General features: G+C 39.7%; 2 protein-coding genes across 4 annotated transcripts in view; one reads left to right on the top strand and one right to left on the bottom strand.

Annotated features, from left to right (window-relative positions):
* The first annotated feature begins 319 nt into the window (after window positions 1-319).
* Window positions 320-5172, top strand: ranbp1 (RAN binding protein 1). Its single transcript, XM_058072052.2, has 6 exons — window positions 320-486; window positions 1507-1640; window positions 1726-1883; window positions 2778-2906; window positions 3059-3127; window positions 4199-5172. The coding sequence occupies exons 1-6, from the start codon at window positions 472-474 to the stop codon at window positions 4333-4335; spliced, it is 642 nt and encodes a 213-aa protein (XP_057928035.1). The 5' UTR covers window positions 320-471; the 3' UTR covers window positions 4336-5172.
* The window catches only part of zdhhc8b (zDHHC palmitoyltransferase 8b), a 64022-nt gene continuing 48325 nt past the window's right edge, over window positions 4670-20366 (bottom strand). For all 3 annotated transcript variants that reach the window (XM_058072047.2, XM_058072045.2, XM_058072046.2), the window contains exons 2-11: window positions 20237-20358; window positions 17302-17459; window positions 12154-12326; window positions 11936-12038; window positions 11651-11742; window positions 11398-11530; window positions 10694-10799; window positions 9694-9800; window positions 8545-9614; window positions 4670-7582 (exon numbers count right to left, since the gene is read on the bottom strand). In XM_058072047.2, coding sequence (XP_057928030.2) covers window positions 7450-7582; window positions 8545-9614; window positions 9694-9800; window positions 10694-10799; window positions 11398-11530; window positions 11651-11742; window positions 11936-12038; window positions 12154-12326; window positions 17302-17459; window positions 20237-20358 — 2197 coding nt within the window. In that variant the 3' untranslated portion in view covers window positions 4670-7449. The remainder of the gene's footprint in view (window positions 7583-8544; window positions 9615-9693; window positions 9801-10693; window positions 10800-11397; window positions 11531-11650; window positions 11743-11935; window positions 12039-12153; window positions 12327-17301; window positions 17460-20236; window positions 20359-20366) is intronic.

Genomic DNA, 20366 nt, shown 5'->3' with positions numbered 1-20366 from the left:
TGGTATCCCTCGCACATATTTCTTCTTCGTATTATATTATTAATATTGTAATATTCCTTATATAGTAATGATAATTTTACTGGCTCTACCTTACTATAATGTGCTGTAATGGGGTGGTTTGGTTCGCTGCTTATGTTGGAGGGGCAAAAGTCCTACATTTGGCGCTCCAGCTTTTTAATATGTTGTCAGTAAAATCAAATTGTGCTATATTTTTGTATTTTTATATCTTCTGTATGAATTCTTTATTCTTTATTTTACTGATTGGAAGTTTTTGTCTCTGTGTTTGTATGTTTTTACCATATTAATGTACACTCTTGTCACCATACGTCAGTCGCAACATGATGACGTACTTCACAAATTCGGCGCGCGAAACCTGGAACAGGAAGTGAGGGGAGCTGAGTGGAAACGGCGGCCAGTTTGGGATTTGAATCTACAAGATAACCTACATAATCTACAAACATCTACATCACTATGGCAGACCCAAGGGTGAGGTCATGATCGATAGGTCATCGAATATGCTATGTTTGCTTTAAAATCATAATTTGTCGAAGAAGCCATTATTCGATGCTTTAAAATTCGCCAAAGTTTGAAAGGAAACTGCGAGCCAAACTACCGATAGTGATGTGGCCATGCTAGGAACGCTAAATTCGTGTTGTACGAGTTAGGAGGTTGGGAATAATAAGGAAATATAGTTTGAATGTTTAGAATTCAAACTTTGTCCGGACTTATCTTTTCATACTTGACACAAAAGCGCTCTCAAGTGAGTAGCCGGTCAGCGTGTTAGCTAGTTACCCAGTCCCATCATTAGCATGCTGGTTGCTAATCGGTACACCACCGTTGAATAAGCAATAACACAACCGTCTTAAAAAACGTTTACTAATACCGACAAGTGTTTGTAGGATGAAACTTGTGCTAAGTGTAGTTTCTTATGTTTCTTACCTTTTGTCCGCCAAGCACAACAGTTGCTAGCCCTAGCTTGCGATTATTAGCATGTAGCCGCATGTTGGTCTTTCCTTACTACTTAATAATTTCATGAACTATACTAACAGATACATGGCACTCAAAAGGCCGGAAAATTACTTTTTTTTTATTCTGACATCGTGCATAAGTAACACAATTGCGCAGCATTAGACTCTCCATGTAAGGCCTTGTTGCCAAACTAGCTAACTTTTAAGCGAGTTCTTTCCACTGCACAAACTTGCAAAAACACATGAAACTTTAATATGGTCAGTAAGTATTAATGATTTTTTAAATTACACTTTGTTTCCGAATTACAGTAATTGCTTATAGTCACTTCTTTGCTGATTCTGATGCTAACTTGCCAGCATGCATTGGAGCCATTGTCCAAATCTGCTTGCTTCATTCTTTGTTCAGTGACTGCATGATAGTTTTTTAATGAGACAACAATGTTGTCTATTGTTTGAGTGGCTTAAAAGAGCACTTAGCTTTCAGCGTGATTCCATACCCAATGAACAGACATTTTTATTCTGTTGTTTGTTCATTTAGGACCAGGAAGACCCTGAGACCACTCCTGACAATGCAGAAGACTCCAATCACGATCCTCAATTTGAGCCCATTGTGACCCTTCCTGAGCAGGACATTAAAACTTTAGAAGAAGATGAAGAGGAAATTTTCAAAATGTAAGTTGTTATGATGTGCTGTTTCTGTTGTTTAAATATTCTCATGACCTGTCAATGGTTGGTGATTTTTTTTAAATTTTTTAAGGCGAGCTAAACTGTACCGGTTTGCCTCTGAAAATGACCCGCCTGAATGGAAGGAGCGCGGCACTGGAGATGTGAAGCTGCTGAAACACAAAGACAAGGGCACCATCCGCCTCCTGATGAGGAGAGACCGTACTTTGAAGCTTTGTGCCAATCATCATAGTGAGTCCTGAATCATTTGATACTAAATGTGAAGTTGGGAAATCCTCAAACCATTTCAGGAGCTCTATTTGGGGTATACAAGTTTTAAAGAATGCATGATTCAATGTACAGTAGATGTCGTTCATCATAAGTACGGGTGTATCTGATATTGGGTTGACGTCGGCAAAGTTAATGTCAGATTATATCGGCCTGTTTCTAAAATAAGATATTGACGCTCTCGATGCGAACATTCCAGAATCCTACCCGGATGAAGTTGCGTGTGTGTATTTTTCGTTCAAGGCTGAAAAAGACATAGTAGTTGAGTGCAACATTTGTCATGCACAAGTGTCCTCGTGGTTGCACAGAACGAGGGACGTTCAACACGACCGTTACATGGAAAGTCCCACGGGGTGACAGGAAGTCATTAGCTATAACAGGAAAAAAATGACTAGCCCCTGTCGACGGTGAGTAATGGAGCACCTCAAACCTTGCTATATTATGCCTAGCTACCACTGCGTTGTGGCTAAAGCTGTACTGCAGATGGTTAAATAAGTAATAGGGACAGCTTTTCTCATGTATTCTATTGCTGTTTATTGTTCTAAGTAATGTCACTTGGCAATATTCCACACTACAAAATAAATCAATGTACATAAATGGATATGATTAGTGCTGATATTGGTAACTCCTGATATTAAAGGCGGCAATATCGTATTGGAAGGGATGTCAAAAAGTAGCATCAAGACACCCCTGATAATAAAGGCTAAGGCTCGTTTTTACCAGGAATGCAAGGGAAAGCATGTAAAGCTAATTGTAAACGAAACACGAGTGGCTTGTAAATTACAATGTTTATTCTAAAATGAATATTTTATGTTGCATGTCGATTTGTGTGTTAATATTGTCTCTTGTGAACAACAGTTCTTCCGATGATGGAGCTGAAGCCCAATGCCGGCAGTGACAGAGCCTGGGTCTGGAACACACTAGCAGATTATGCCGATGAAGCACCCAAGCCTGAACTTCTGGCAATACGCTTTTTAAATGCAGAAAGTAAGCAACGATGTCACAGGAAGAAGCTTCTTGCCAAATTTAACTTAAGGCACAACCCACAAAAGTCCATTTGTGTCAGTGCAGTGCAATGGCTTCAACCTTTTTACCAGCATGCTGGAAGTAGCAAAGCGTAATGAGTGTTCTTTCTGCAGATGCTCAAAAGTTCAAAGTGAAGTTTGATGAATGCAAGGAAGAAGTCAGAAAACATCTTGAAGGCTCAGGTATGTCTGACTTCCGTTTCTCTGGTTTAATAAAGTGAACCCTGTTTTATTCAGTCATTAATTTTCTACCGCTTATCCTCGCGGGGGTTGCTGGAGCCTATACCAGCTATATAGTAATGCCTCACCTAGGGATACTCAGATGATTGGGCATGTTGAGCTTTAATTTAGTGCAGCATTTGAAGAACAAACACTTGACAAACTATAGTGACTTTTTGATGTTCACGGAAGAACATCAAAAAGACACCGGGTTGGAGGTTCTTTTTTTTCATATCATACAGCCTCATGAAAAAAACTGTTGCCCCTAAATTTTCCCCCTTATACGACACATCTGGCCAATAGCACCCTTTCAAAAATATTTAGAAAAATGCGGTTAATTGTTGTTGGCCGATTTCAGTCATGGATGACTGGAATCAACACCATTAAAAGCCCTGATTGCAGCAACCCCAGCTTCGCCACTTTGTGCTTTTGAATTCACATCTTCACTCTTATCACAGCTTCTAAACATATTTCATAAATCATTGCTGGTTTGTGGGTGAATATGGTCTGTTATTGCTCAAGCTAGCTTGTCAGTCCTTTTAGCTCACACGTGGAGGAAGATGTACTCCCAAGTGTGCTGGACCGGTAAATTCATGGCATACATTATATACCTTAAAACAATCTAAAGTTGATGTTTTGAAAACCTGTTTGTGGGCCTCATCTGGCCTACGGCCCGTATGTTTGACACCCTGTCCTAAATTAGGCATTTTCAAGCATAAAAATGGCTAAATGATCTAAAATACGAATATAAGGCATTTGGAAGATGCATTCAAAGATGTGATTTTTTTTAATTGACAGTTCACGGAGTGGGTGCAATGTTGCTGTAAGGTTTGGTAACACACAAGCACCAGACTTGAACACCGGAACAGGCTTTTTTTTAATCTCAAACAGGCACAGTAATGTATGTCTATTACGGCAAAGATAAACACCCCCCAAATCAATGAACTGGCAACGCTTATTATGAATGAGTTTGTGTGAGAAAGTTTAGTTTGTGGTCGACTTTTGAGTTGATGTCCTGTGACGGTTTCACCACAGGAAACGCTGACAGTGCAAACAAAGTGGCAGAGAAACTGGAGGAGCTTTCGGTAAAGGACAAGAAGACATCAGAGGAAAAGGAGACGGAGAAGAAAGAAGACGAGACAAAGGAGGTGAAGGCTGATGAGAAGAATTGAAAAACAAGAACTTTCTTTTCAGGCCTTCAATGTGTTGTTTTTTTTCCTCTTTTTCTACAATAGACTCTAAACGAACTGAATTTGGACACTTGACATTAGTTTTTTTTGTTTTTTTTTTAATGATCTCTTTTGCCTCACAAGTCCTTGATACTACTTGGAGAAACAAAAAAATGGTGAAAACCAACAACCCCCCCCCTTCCTCCCGCCCCTTCTCATAACAGGCCACACTTTATGGTCATGGCGGTATTAACTTGACAAACTGTGACGAGGCTTGTGATAATTCTTCCCACATTGGGGTCTTTTTGTTTTGAAGCAGAGTTTTTTTTTTTGTTGAGAGAGGAAAATGTAGCCTGCTCGAGAGCAGCACAGGGTCGGGGGACCAGGCGTCATGGAAGCGCAGAATCACATCCCATGATACATTTCAACAGGCCTTCTTGCCCTGTCCGTGCTTCCACTGCTTGTGGCATTTAAGACGTACTTGTCAGTGGATGCGTGTAGAAGTAGTTGTTTGGGCCCCCGCCGCGCACGGCCGAGGGGGCCATCAGATGCACTTAGCGCCGTCTTTTTCTTTGCAAATCAACGGTTCATCAAGAGCTCCACTCCATGCCAACCTCAGTTCCTCCGCAGGAATTCCTTAGCTAACATTCCCCGATGTGAATCTTGTCAAACCCCCTTTCCCAATTCTCTTCACCAAATTTGTAAACCTCGCCCGCCCAAAGTGCATCCAAGTGCCAGTGCATCTGTAAATACTTGTACATGGATGATATGTTGCTTATCATTTGCACTCATTGATTGGAAATGTCTCCTCCACCTTCCAATAAAACACTGTCAACCATCTTTGTATCCATAGAAACATTATTGGAAGATATAAAGTCACAGGAATTCTGTTTTTGTAGGAGGAAAAAAAAAGATTCATACTACTTTTTTATTAAGAATAATTTGCTCAAAGAAAACTTTATTTACTCTGCTCAGGAAATATTCCCTCTCCACAAAAATAGGAACACATTTATAGTATAGTCTATATTTTAATACAATTAAGTCAATATTCAAATGTCTGAAGGTCAAACTGTGGGGTCTTTAAAGGAGTAACATCCACTTTGTATGTGTCGTTAGGATTCTTACCAAGCAAACCCATCACACCAATGGTGGCTTAGCTTTGACATTTACGGTAGCGCGGCTATTAACACACCGTTCTGTGTAACCATCCGTTTCCTTTCAGTGTTTCCCACACGACTGCAATCTATTTGTGGTGGTTACAGTGGAATGAAGTATTTTTGCTATTACAAAAAGACAACCAAAAAAATAAAAATTAAAAAAAATACAAATTAGATGAGCATGTCAGTCTTCTAAAATCTTTTCAGTCAGTATTCTATGACAGACCTGCCATGTTGTAATGTGTTTATGGTCGCCACAAATAAATAAATGTATGGGAAACACTGACAACGTTGACCAGCAAAGAAAAGAAATGGTTCATTATCAATAAAAGATAAGATTGTTTCCTCCATTGTCTATTTAAATCTTCATGTAGAGAACATACCAATATCCCATGTGTCAACTCTACCTGAAGGCAACAATGGCTGAGTCTTAATATCCCTAATATTTCTTTCAAGTCAGGCATTTATTGTCAAATTTTGTTTAAGATAAATAAACTTTACTATACAAGTCATTTAACTGCAGGTGTGTGTGTGTGTGTGTGTGTGTGTGTGGCCACGATCGGGACCTGAACATGTCAAAAACTGAATACTTTCCACTAGGGATGCTCCCATCGATTGGCCACCAATCAATATCAGCCTATTTCCATTAAAAAAAACCAAGTGATTGGAATATACCGATAACTGCCTTTTAAAGCCGATTATCTGCAGCGGCAAACACTACGTGTGCTTTGTCATGTACACTTTGTCCTGTTTTGCTGTGAGAATGAAAATGAGTGTAAAACTTCATCATTCAGTTTGACAGCTTGACTTATGAGAGGCCAATCGATGTTTTATCATTCCCTTATCAATCGTATCACTATTCCACTTATCTTTACAAGCTTTCCTTATCTGTTAGTAGCAGCAGCTATTTAGCTCGCTACCCCATAAACACAATCGTTGGGCCGACATTGGCTTAGCTTCTGTTTTTTTTTTTTTTGTGGTTAGTTTGGAGCTTGTTTTTGTCCCATTGGGAAACCACAAGTGGATGTTTAATGATCATAAACAGTATGTCCTGCCTTATGACGGTGGTATCGGCGGAGCCATGGATGATTGGCATCAAAATCGGCAGTATCGACTTTCTGCCATTATGTAATACACTTGTTTATTTTTTTTTCAATGTTACATCCTTTTGTGCTCAAGAACCTTTTAGATGTTGGTTACGTTGGTGGAGGTCTGTGCTGTCGATGAGCCCTTCTGTAGTGTGGTTGTTAACCAAAAATCCATCGCGTTTAAAACATTAGGTGTACAGTGGAACCATGGTTAGCATTAATTCATTCCACAAGGTCCAACTTTTAACTGGATTGGACAATAATTGAATACATTTTTCTATTTCTTGAGTTTAACTGTGTTTCTCAACCCCATAACCCAAAATGGAGTTAAATAAAGTTTGTTTTGCCTTTGGGAATAGTCACAATTGGACTCTAACTGAGGTTACGATATATTGGCAAGTTAATTAAAACATTTTTTTTTTTACTACATTGAATATAATTATACCAAACACCAAAGCAGACAAGAAAGTCCATGGATGAAAACATTAAGTTTGGTGGTGAGGTCATCTGATGGTCCAGGTCCAGCTTGCACCTTCTGGACGGCAGGTGGAATCCTCCCATATGAGTCTTCAAAAACACTGATGGAGTCATTGCATCCATTCCAAACAAACACTTTAAAAAGGTACAGGTCTTCGTTAAGGGGTCCCGGTGTCTTGAAGCACCTTGAGTTTTTGAGGCGGGGGTCCTCACGCTTGGAAAAGTATTTTATTCCCCTCTAAGTGGCGTTTTGTTCAAGTTGAAACATTGATTTGTTTATATGACATTTGGTCAACCTGGCAACCCATACTGCTGATAAATAACACCCAACACAGACACACACAGAACAACACATCCTGTGATTGGGCAGGAATAACACCAACATGGACTCGTCTTCATACCGAAATCTCATAAGTGGTGCCTCCCACACCTGTCACCTTTTTGACGTTACCGTGGCGACTGGGACTGCCGGCAGTACCCTTGGCACTGGGGTGGAAATCCATGTGGCCGTTAACTTTCACGGCCTCTCTGAATGGAAAAAGAGAAAAAAAACAACAAAAGTAGGATTCAACTGAGAGATCGAGAGCTCGGACGGCGGAAGGTTGACGAACGTGATAGGATGAAGGGTTGGCGCAACATGCTTGAGTTGTGTGGATGGAATGCAAGTGGAATGATGAAAAGAAGAGAAAAAGCATGCAAAAAGAAGAAGAAGAAATGGAAAGTCACACAACTTTATTCATCTGACAGGCATGAAAGAATACAAAACATGTTTTTTTTTTTTTTTCTAGGAAGGCAAAAACAATCCGTTCGTAGAATACGGTTATGACAATGTAAGGCTAAATAAACAGGACAACTATTTACAGTGGAACCCATTTATGTCCACTGACTCACATAATCGACATAATCGAAACGGAAGCTAAATTTAGCCAGAAAATGAGCCTCATACATTTATTATTAGGGCATAAATTTGGACTGCCATAAATGGATTTGTCGCTGCCTCATTATAACGGGACTGTCTGTGTAGCTTTTTGTAGTAGATAGCATCGTAACTGCTTCTTAACACACTTCCTGACTTTGTTGCTATATTTAGCAAGTACTCGGACCTCTTTGATACCCTTAAAAAAAAACCAACAACAACAAAAGCAACATTTTTTGAGAAGTATATCGAAAGTATCGTATCAGTCTTCTCAATTGACAACATTGACAATTAATTCATTTTCTATGCCGCTTAACTTCACTAGCATCGCAGGGTTATGCTGCACTTTTTAGCCGAGCTAACTTTAAGCGAGAGGCGAACATCGTGGACCAGAACAGATTGTGGACTTAAGTGGGTTCCCCTGTACATTGACTACAAATACTACATACTAGACAAGAAGAGGTACAGACTCACGAATCAGGGGGGACGGGGGCTTCAAGAGGCGACCACCGGCACCCCCACCCCCGGCCATGTAAATGCATGCAGTTCCAGAGGGCTACATTAGCATTCATACCTTGACCCTCCCAGACGAGGTGAGTCCATCCTGTCCTGGGTACTCATGTATGAGAGTTTCTGGTGGGAGTAGGAAGGGGATCGGGGCATGGCAGGGGAGTGGGGCTGGTGGCCAGGGGAGCGGTAAGGACCCTCAGGGCCGGAGACCCTGCCGTGGTTGTTGTTGGTGCTGTTGTGATCCGTGTGCAAGGAGCCTGAGGAAGTCCTCGGGGCTCGGCCCAAAGTGGAGCCGGCCTGGCGCAATACGGGTGTTCTCTGGCCATAGCTAAGCCCCACCCCCATGAGGTTGTCTCTGGAACCTCCATAAGCCGGAGGCGTCGGGCCTCTTGAGCCGGCGCAGCGAGGCCCGTCAGGGTAGCAGGGGTTGGGTGGGAGGCCATAGCCCCCCGAGCCTTCGAACACACCAGAGTCCTGGGCGTAGATATGTGTCTGGGAATGTCCATGTCGAATGTGACGCTTCTCCCGCTCCTCCCTGTCTTTCCGCTCCTGGATGGAGGCCATGATGGTTTGGGAGAGGTTGTCATAGCGCACTGGGGAGGGCTCTCTGTCGTGGAGGTGAGGGGACTGCCGTCCCACCCCCCTGGGCGGCATCGCTGGACTATAGGTGGCGGTAACCTGCTGTCTCTGCATCTCTGGTTCCCGAATGTGGCACATTTTGGTGGGCAGGTAGGGTGAGTGGAAGCCCATTGGCGGCACGCCACGGTGGGCCAAGCACTCACTGGCAGTGGGCGGTGTGGTGCTGGGGTTGAGCAGGCTGTCATAGGATAGGCTTCCGTTGCGGTTGGAGAGGGTGTTAGGAGAGAAAACGCTCTTATAAGGGGTGGAGGTGACCGCCTGAGGCTGCAGACCCACAAGATGACCTTTCTCAGAACGCTGGTGGGCTTGCTTGAGGCTCAGAGTCCGAGCGTTGACCGGGTCTGAGTCCAGCTGGAAGGGGGAGGACTTGAAGGTGCGGTGAAGGGGAGCATTAGTGTACTCTGGCAGGTCCAAATTTGGTTCGGATCTGTAGTCGTGACTCCGAACACCCTCTTCCATGATAGCTGAGGTCTTTTGGTCATCAGGCATGACAATCTAAAGAGCCAACGCAAAACATCACTAAAAATGTCTTTATTTCATACAATTATTATAGAACCATGCAGAATAAAAATACCTTATCGCCTGCCGTGTGATAGTGGACTTTTGGCATGGTACCAAAGGACGGTCTGAACTTGTACATGGCCGGAGTAGAGGGATGGGTCTTGCCAGAGAGAGAACTTTCTAGAACAACAAATATCATAATTCCTGTAAACACACTGGAATTTCTTTAATCTCAAATATGTCTCAAACATATCTTTGTTTATTTATAGAATTATGTGCATTATTTAATATTATTATATTTAATTAATTATTTTTATTATTATTTCATTTTATTGTTATTATGGGAATTATAGGAATTATGTGCATTATTTAAATAATATTATTATATTTAATTATTTTATTATTATGGGAATTATAGGAATTATGTGCATTATTTAATTAATATTATTATATTTAATTATTTTATTATTATTATGGGATTATAGGAATTATGTGCATTATTTAAATAATACTATATTTAATTAATTATTTTATTATTATTTTATTTTATTATTATTATGGGAATTATGTACATTATTTAAATAATATTATATTTAAATAATTATTTTATTATTATTATTTATTTATTATTTAATTAATTATAATATATTTAATTTATCTTCATTATATTATTCATTTTGAATGATAAAAGGTAAACAAGAATATAAATGTACAATTAAATGATAAACTTGGGGTACTGCAGCTTCCAGCTTCAGTACCGCAAGCTACCAACAGGTTGTGATATTGTTCCGTGTAGAGCTCCCTAGCATGACTGTGGTTGTGTTAACATGAGCTCACTGACATGCTTCATATTTAAAAATATTTTGTGCCAACTACGCTTTAGTTTTGAACTGCATTGGCCTTCTGTCACTGTGTGGCACTTTGTGTGTTTTGATTGACACTGTCACCATAGCGTTCATAATAAATGAGAGTGCCAAACCATTAGCATATAAGCTGAATGACACTGCAGTATATTGGAATGGAAGTATAAAGGTACAATGATTACTGATAAGATATGTTTTGGCGCTACTCACCCTCGCTGGAGGTCAGATGGTTTTTCACCTGGTTGTACCTGTCGGCTTTTGGTGGCAGTGGTGGCTGTGTTTCTTTGTCATCCAGACCGTCTAGGCTGCTTTTGGACTACAGGGAAGAGAGCACAATTATCAAGAACATTCTAAACACATAGATGACATCGTATACAAGTGTGTGTGTGTGTGTAGGTGTTTGTGAGGGACATGCTTACACTGCAAAAAGTGAAAATCTGAACAAGATTAATTATCTGAAATCAATTCACTATACATGTAACATAATAAATTGGTCTAAGCTGCCTTCAGAAACCCCGTTATCTGAAACTTTGGCATAGTTTAACACGAGAATACAACATTCTAACTACATTTATAGGTCATGCTGCTTATCCTCACTAGGGTTGCGGGTATGCTGGAGTCTATCCCAGCTATCTTTGGGCAAGAGGCGGGATACACCCGAGACTGGTTGCCAGACAATCGTAGATAATGCACATTTGATTTTTAAAATTATAATTATTTCAAACACCCTTTTCATCCCCAAATGAGTTGTTTGTCTTTGGCATTGGTGGCCTGATGAAATCCTTTTGTTTTAAATTAACACTATATTATGTAAATTATGTACATCGGCTGTCTCCAGTGAAAAAGGAACAGGGGAGGCAGATACTGCAACGTTTGAATAAATAAAAGATGTGCAGTGAGTGAAAACAGCCCACCTTGGAGCTAATGATGGTGCCATGGATGCCATTGTCATTGACCTTGATTGTTATTTGCCTGTCTGAGAGGTCTGGTCTGATGAACGGGGGTTGGATTTTGATGTGAGGCCTTTTCCGAGGGTCCAGCATGTACCTGAATTCAGGAGCAAAGCTATCAGACATCCTCTACCGTCTTAAAGGGACTCATTTTGGGACATTATTGGGACTGAGCAAGTACATTACATCGTCATTTACAACACAAACAGTATCTCACCTCGGCGCCAGAGGACTACATAAGACGTACTCCACGTTGCCACAACAACCTTTCGTGAAGGGATTTACTCCTCCACGAAATTTGCCCGTAACCTGAGGGACACAAGGTCTTGTTTATAGTCGAGAGAAAAAGCACACACACACACAATCTCATACAGTTACATTCAAGTCCAGAGGCTCCACTGCAACACAGAAAGACAAGACTGATAGCCTGACAGTCGTTGTAATTCTTCCTAATGAATGTGTTAACCACCATTATTCTTAGTCATCTACTGTTCGTCCTCACTTGTTCATTGGTGGTTCGACCTCGAGCCACGAGCACCATGTGGAAACCCGTGAGACCCATGACGGGAATGAAGAAAAGCCCAGCGATGCACATCACCACCAGTCTGGGTATTGAATGGTTAAGGTAAAAAACAAAAAAAAAACATCAGCTCACAAACATGTACATGGATAGCTACAAATAAACAAAAGTGAACGCAAAGGTCATTGTTAAAAGGATACGTGACGGTCGTGTGCAGAGCTCCCAGTCTCTCCCTGTGGTGGAGGACAAAGATGAGGCCGAAGGTGAAAACTCCCATCATGTGGATGCTCAAAGACAGCAGGAAGAGGAAGAAGTAGCGATAGTTTCTTCGTCCAATGCAGTTGTTCACCCAAGGACAGTGATGGTCAAAGTCCTGAGGAGAGGCCAATATTAAATAGCATGCTCTATGACTCCATGTATGAAAAACATTTACAGTATATGAAATCATAAACCATCAGTAACTGATGAGGAACTGGAGGCGCCGAATGAAATGCTTTGCTGCGGAAAAATGCATTATGGGAGAAAATTTCAATAGCTGTTTTTTTATATTTTTAAACATATATTGGTGCTTGTATTGTACATTTCTTAGGTACCTTTTGTGTGTTAAGTTGCTGTGTGTTGATTTTAGTGTTATTTGTAAGATGACACTGTGAGTCAGACTGTTATACTGAGTAACGACTTTCTGCAATTTCCAACGGGTTGACAAGCTTGTTGTGAGTTCGATTCACAGATCCATCCATCCATCCACACAAACAACCATTCACACTCACATTAATATGCTACATTTATTCATGTCCTGTATTCCCTAAGTGATTTTTTTTACTACATAGAATAGTGACATGTAAATATTAAGATTGATTTCACTATCATAGTAACTGTAATCACATAAAACAGTCAACAGTCACATATAAACATATATTGGTGCTTGTATTGTACATTTCGTATGTAACTTTTGGGTGTTAAGTTGCTGTGTGTTGATTTTAGTGTTATTTGTAAGATGACACTGTGAGTCAGACTGTTATACTGAGTAACGACTTTCTGCAATTTCCAACGGGTTGACAAGCTTGTTGTGAGTTCGATTCACAGATCCATCCATCCACACAAACAACCATTCACACTCACATTAATATGCTACATTTATTCATGTCCTGTATTCCCTAAGTGATTTTTTTTACTACATAGAATAGTGACATGTAAATATTAAGATTGATTTCACTATCATAGTAACTGTAATCACATAAAACAGTCAACAGTCACATATAAACATATATTGGTGCTTGTATTGTACATTTCGTATGTAACTTTTGGGTGTTAAGTTGCTGTGTGTTGATTTTAGTGTTATTTGTAAGATGACACTGTGAGTCAGACTGTTATACTGAGTAACGACTTTCTGCAATTTCCAACGGGTTGACAAGCTTGTTGTGAGTTCGATTCACAGATCCATCCATCCATCCACACAAACAACCATTCACACTCACATTAATATGCTACATTTATTCATGTCCTGTATTCCCTAAGTGATTTTTTTTACTACATAGAATAGTGACATGTAAATATTAAGATTGATTTCACTATCATAGTAACTGTAATCACATAAAACAGTCAACAGTCACATATAAACATATATTGGTGCTTGTATTGTACATTTCGTATGTAACTTTTGGGTGTTAAGTTGCTGTGTGTTGATTTTAGTGTTATTTGTAAGATGACACTGTGAGTCAGACTGTTATACTGAGTAACGACTTTCTGCAATTTCCAACGGGTTGACAAGCTTGTTGTGAGTTCGATTCACAGATCCATCCATCCACACAAACAACCATTCACACTCACATTAATATGCTACATTTATTCATGTCCTGTATTCCCTAAGTGATTTTTTTACTACATAGAATAGTGGCATGTAAATATTAAGATTGTTTTCACTATCATTGTAACTGTAATCACATAAAACAGTCAACAGTCACATAAAAACATATATTGGTGCTTGTATTGTACATTTCTTATGTAACTTTTGGGTGTTAAGTTGCTGTGTGTTGATTTTAGTGTTATTTGTAAGATGACACTGTGAGTCAGACTGTTATACTGAGTAACGACTTTCTGCAATTTCCAACGGGTTAACAAGCTTGTTGTGAGTTCGATTCACAGATCCATCCATCCATCCACACAACCATTCACACTCACATTAATATGCTACATTTATTCATGTCCTGTATTCCCCATGTGTTTTTTTACAACATAGAATAGTGACAAGGTGTAGTAATGTAAATATTAAGATTGTTTTCACTATGATAGTAACTGTAATCACATAAAATAGTCAGTGTAATAATTAATAATATAGATAAACATGACCAAACAAGTTGTATTTTGAAAACATTAACTGTTTTGTTTCTTGAATATATATCTGAATATATAAATACAACAATACTATAATAAAAATGACAATTTTATTTCTCAACAAAATGTGAACATAATGCACAGGAGTGAATGTAAACAGCTATGTAAGAAAATCACTTATCAGTGACGTTAGTGGGATAAAAGTTCAATTTGACTTTGGAGGCATGGAAAAAGGTCATTTGTTCCAATGAGTCGCCATTTGCATTGTTCCACAGTGATTGGCACATCACGATAGAAAGCGAGGCAGATGAAGTGATGCATGCCTACAGAGCCTACTAGGATACAAGCCTGTGGGGCGTGTTATCATCATTTGCTTGACTTGGCTAAGTCAAGGTTAAACAACGGTGTAAAAAAAAAAAAAAAAAAGAAGAACAGACTTCATGATGAATTGTTTTTAACGTCCCTGTTGACACATATATATTTCAATATTATCCCTAATACAATTCAACTCTTAACTCTATATTAATAATCTTTGGGACTCTGAAGAGGAAATAAATGTGACATTGCATGAGCTTATCTAAATGACAACACGGCTGATGCAATCTAAAGGGCAACAAAAATGACCTTTGCAGTGGTTGGGCACCACCAAAACAGAATTCATACATATTCAGCCTTTGCAATGTAATCACTGCTATGGTTGACAGGATTTATTGTTGGAAAATAATCAAGAAAGTAATCAATTGCATCTCTCTGGATACTTCACTGTCAGTTTGCAGTGGTATACATACTATACAGTATATACACACACATATTTGATGTCATTTTTCACCACCACCCGAAACATTACAATCCACAGGATAGTGTAAATAAACATAGGGCTATGCATTAAATGACTACATGCCCTTTTTTATTATTTGTTATTATATATTATATGTATGACACAAATATGGTTACGGATAAGTGGAGAAAAATGGATGGATGGATGGATGGATGGATGGGTGATTTGACAGTGCATTTATATACTGTATATTAGGGTGCAATAAAAAAACACAATTATTGAATTTTGATATGGCTGGGTACTAAAAGTGTTCCAATATATGTAGAAACAACACATACAAAATATTTTGACAATACATGATTATTTAGGGGTGCCACCATACATCTGTTTTTGTGGAATAAAGTGGTGAACAGTTCAATGGTCGCCATAGAGATTTGAGATTTCTTTATGTTTTTGTTGGTATTTATACTACTATTACATATTACTACCAAATTTGCGGTTTTGTCTTTGTAATTTGAATGATTTGTAGTCATATTTATATTATTATTTAGTGCTCATTGACTCTACTGTAGCTAACATTAGCTAGCTACAGTTTGCTAATGACAGTTAGCTAATAGCTGAGCAAGCCTAACATCAACAACAGTAATATAGAGTAGACAGTATTGCTGATGCCTCATATTTATTGAGAGTAGTACAGTAGTCCTACATAATCTGATATACTTACACTTGTCCATTTATTCTCCTAAAATGCTGCCCTCAACAACTAGTTCCTTTCAGACTAGCAGTCCCAGCTTGGTCTTTGGTCTGGGCCCCCTTTGATAAACCTATAGAAAATGATGCGGTATAGAAGTTCATTGTACTCAACATTTCCAGGTCAACTTTTTGGCAATTAGACTAGAAATTGCACATTTTCTGAAATTTTATAAAAGTTTATGTGTGAGGTGGCACCCCTAAATCTCAATGGATTTCATCAAAGCTTTGCAAAAGACATTTTCATGTTCATTAGAAAAATTACAAATTATTATTATTATTATTGTGCCCGAGTGATCCTCGGAGCTGTGTTGTCTGGGGTTATATGCTCCTGGTAGGGTCTCCCAAGACAAACGGGTCCAAGATGACAGCCCAGACTAAGAATGATTCAGAAGACCCATATGAAGAAAAGCAAGAGGAGAGACTGCAACTCGCCGGATGTGGAATACAGGTTTGTTTGGCTACGGAATCAATGTCTTTGACAGCCAATGCAGCCTCAAAAATTACACCGAGGTAAATACAAGTTAATATCTGATCCTTAGTCCTTACTACAATCGCAAGGCAAGCAGTGTGGATTATTATATATTATTATTATTATTATGAAGTCTGAATGAGAAACGCCTTCTCTTGCCTAGTAGCTTCCAGTGCTAGTCTGACGACCAGGCAAAAGGCTCCACTGTGGCTCTGCTTCCATCTGTTCATGGATCATCTTACATTATCATTCATTCGTGGTGAGTACCAATACATTTTTATAATAAGTGTGTGAGGTATATTTAGTACTTAAACCTGAATTTTCATTCATTCATTTGTTCATTTTCTACCGCTTTTTCCTCACAAGGGTCGCGGGGGTGCTGGACCAGCTGTTTTCGGGCGAGAGGCGGGGTGCACCCTGGACTGGTCGCCAGCCAATCACAGTGCACATATAGACAAACAACCATTCACACTCACATTCATACCTATGGACAATTTGGAGTCGGCAATTAATCTAGCATGTTTTTGGAATGTGGGAGGAAACCGGAGCACCCGGAGAAAACCCACGCATGCACGGGGAGAACATGCAAACTCCACACAGAGATGGCCGAGGGTGGAATCGAACCCTGGTCTCCAAGCTGTGAGGTCTGCGTGCTAACCACTCGACCGCCGTGCCGCCCCCTGGAGCTACATATAATGTAATAATTACAAGTCACCGGTATAACCGTTATTGCAAATGTTGAAATCAGAGCAGAAGATCAACATCAAACTAGCAAAGAGTGTAGTGCGTCAAAAATAGACATTTTTACGGCCATCTCAATTACTCAGGGTTGCCCGCCATTCGCTGGTGATCCCAAAACATCTCCCCTGCAAATAGCACGGCTCTATGGTATTACTGATCAGTTGCGACTTCATGCTCTCTATTTTGCCTCCTTCCCTAAAAAAGGTGCCACCAACCAACAATCGTTTTCACTACGTCTGCATATTCTCACATACATAGCGTCTCGACACCCACCTCCACACAGTTGTCACAGACGCTGCAATGCGAGCACCGAGGCGGTCTGTAGAAGTGACAGGTGGCGCACCATTTCATCCGGACCTGAATGCCCTTGATCTCCACGTTCTTGTACAGGGGAGCTCGGAAGTCATCGTCCTTATCTTCATCCTCGTCCGCTGTGCACACATGAACATAAATCTCAATCTTTGAATGAAGCTCAAGCAGAGCTGATTCACCATACACACCTCGACTCATGCAGGGCTAACTTGTACGTTTATACAACAACACAGAAGGTTAACAGGAAACCTCAAACTTGGTGTCTGTAGGTTCAAATGTAACAAATGTAGCTTTTCTAATGGGATGTAAGCCTCTGCACACATTGCTATAAATCCTCAACAAACTGATGAAACTCCAATTGCATTATTAATGTAAGATATTTTTATGACAACCTTATTTTGTTTTTATGCAATTAGACAAGATGTGGCGAACAGGGCTCTTATTTTGAAGACCGGAAGTGTCGGTTTACGGGTTTACGGGAATGCCTGTTTACAGGTTTAGAAAAACAAAATTGCGATTAAACAAATATAAATGTGTGAATTTGCACAAATTGGTTAAATTAACAAGTGGTAAAAAACAACACATTGTAAACACACACTGTCGCTCCAGCATGCTCTGCTAAACTAAGCTAACCCAGCTAGCTTATATTCATGCTCCTTAAGAGTTTTTCCGCCAACTTTCACTGGTCCCCTTTTTAGACATGTTTAATTTTGGTTAGCACGCAGGAGACCATAGCAGCTAGGAGACCCGAGTTCGATTCCACCCTCGGCCCTCCCTGTGTGGAGTTTACATGTTCTCCCTGCGCATGCGTGGGTTTTCTCCGGGTATTCCGGTTTCCTCCCACATTCCAAAAACATGCTAGGTTAATTGGCGACTCTAAATTGTCCATAGGTATGAATGTGAGTGTGAATGGTTGTTTGTCTATATGTGCCATGTGATTGGCTGGCCACCAGTCCAGAGTGTATAGGCTCCAGCACCCCCATAACTCTCGTGAGGATAAGCAGTAGAAAAATAAATGAATGAATGAATTAATAATTTTGGAGTGGTCCACCAGAGGAAAAACGTCCCCATCCAAATTTTCCTTCCCCTCACAATTTCATTCATGTCAATTTCTACGAGATTCCGCTTTTAATAGTAGATTCCATTTTTAGTGGCCAATTCGGCAAATAACTGCAAATAACTGCAAATTTATTATATTATATTGTATTAGATTAGATATTCCTTTATTTGTCCCTCAGTGGGGAAATTTACACTTTTAATAAAATTAATAGAATTCACAATGTGGGTCAATTAATTGTAAGAGTAAAAACCTGTGCTGGGAAATAACAGAACACACCAACCTACGCTGAAGCAGACAGTGAGTAATTTAAATAACCTAATGATTATTACTGCTTTACCAGAAGAAGCAATTGTTTCTCCAGACAGGTGCTTATCATTTACAAGAACATTTCAAACACCCGCAGGGAAGGATTGAGTCACTGCTGTATAAAGCCAGAGAGGACTAATGCTTGGATCAGCACAGTTGGTGGTGTTGCTTTGCAGACACAATGAAAGCTTGTATATTTTCTCCATATGACAAGCAGATAAAAGGCTTGTGAGACATGAGGGGATGGCGTTATTGCACACACTCGCAACAGTCATTTCAGATTCATGCAGTTCACACAGGACATTTGGTAGGATTGTGTACAAAATGTAACACACTGCAATGAAACTATATTTCTCCTTATGGTGCATGTAGTGTTTTTTGTAGCAGGAATTTTCAACGTTGCTATGTTTGTGGATCCTGGCATTTGTGTTGTTGAACAGTAGTAGTTGAAAAGTGAAAAACACAATGGCAACCTGTTGAAGTTGACATCCCTTGGATTGGCTGACTCATGTGGACATAAGCCAGTGTCTATAAAACCGAAAACAGCCATTACTTTTGACTTTGGCCAGAGTCATAACATGATTGGGTGTTTTTGAACTGAGGATAGTTTGTTGAGACTGTATGTATTGAGACCTTTTGTTTGTGCCAATGAATGCATTTAGATGCAGAAAGGGGGGGCGGGGGTGAAAGAGTGACTGAGAAAAAAAAAAAAATCTTTTCTCCTTTCCTGTTGAGGTTTGGTTTTATGATTTTGACATAAATATGAATCTGCTTTTGCAGAAAGACCCAATTCACAATTCTACATCACATGCTGCCATCATACCACTAAATCCAATAACATAAAAAAATAGCTCCATAATGGATGAAAAATGAGGCGCTACAATGAGACGAGATAACTAGTGCTGTGCTGTTGGTGGATCACCGTAAGCAAATGAACCCCTTCTTTTCGATGATGTGCTCTAAATGGCTTGTCGCAGTTCACTTAAACAAATCAAACCTTATCAGTCACCTAAAATACCACCATCACTGACGCCCGGGGCTTGTTCCTATTGCCATGCCTATTGCCAAAGCAATATATGATGATTTCATTCTGGAAATGCTGGATAACCAGCCCTTTACCACCATTGAAAATACCGGCTTTTGTCAGCTAGTATATCCGATTGTCAATAGTAGCGATGTCGTGATATTTCAAGGACAAATCTACAGGCATAGTTTGTCACATCCAACTCAGTTTGAGTCTTTATTACCTCTCCATGTGTGCACATACTACAATTAGATCTAAATTTTGACAATAATATAAATGAAAATGTATTGGTTAATGGTATTAGATTTGTGAAGCAGAAAGTTATTGGTATCTATAATACACTACCATTTCATTCATTACATTACCATTTCATTTAATTATTGTATATCACATATTATATGTATAATTTAGGTATACGTTCCAATTTACACTCAACTTTGATTTATATACCAGATTAATTCAGAACTCGAGGACTACCTGGAGTAAACAAAAAGATTCACACACACCTCTGGGGTAAACACCAGGGTCCATGAAGGTCGCCATGCTGAAGTTGGCCAAGACAAAGAGGAAGACGAGGCCATTGTAGAGAGGCACAACGGGGGAGATCACCTTAGTCAACCAGGGGCACCTGAAGAA

Source organism: Doryrhamphus excisus, linkage group LG3 (assembly GCF_037039965.1).
Source record: "Doryrhamphus excisus strain RoL-2023G ecotype Guam linkage group LG3, RoL_Dexc_Guam_v1.1, whole genome shotgun sequence".
In the NCBI taxonomy this organism is placed as follows: Eukaryota; Metazoa; Chordata; class Actinopteri; order Syngnathiformes; family Syngnathidae; genus Doryrhamphus; species Doryrhamphus excisus.
The sequence above is the reverse complement of the archived record's forward strand: the minus strand, read 5'-3'. Positions and strand labels throughout refer to the sequence as shown.

What these genes read in the sequence shown, in the direction of transcription:
- ranbp1 (XM_058072052.2), top strand. An exon ending in GAAGAGGAAATTTTCAAAAT is followed by an intron (nt 1,641 to 1,725) that starts GTAAGTTGTTAT and finishes AAATTTTTTAAG; the next exon opens with GCGAGCTAAACTGTACCGGT. An exon ending in ACGCTTTTTAAATGCAGAAA is followed by an intron (nt 2,907 to 3,058) that starts GTAAGCAACGAT and finishes TTCTTTCTGCAG; the next exon opens with ATGCTCAAAAGTTCAAAGTG.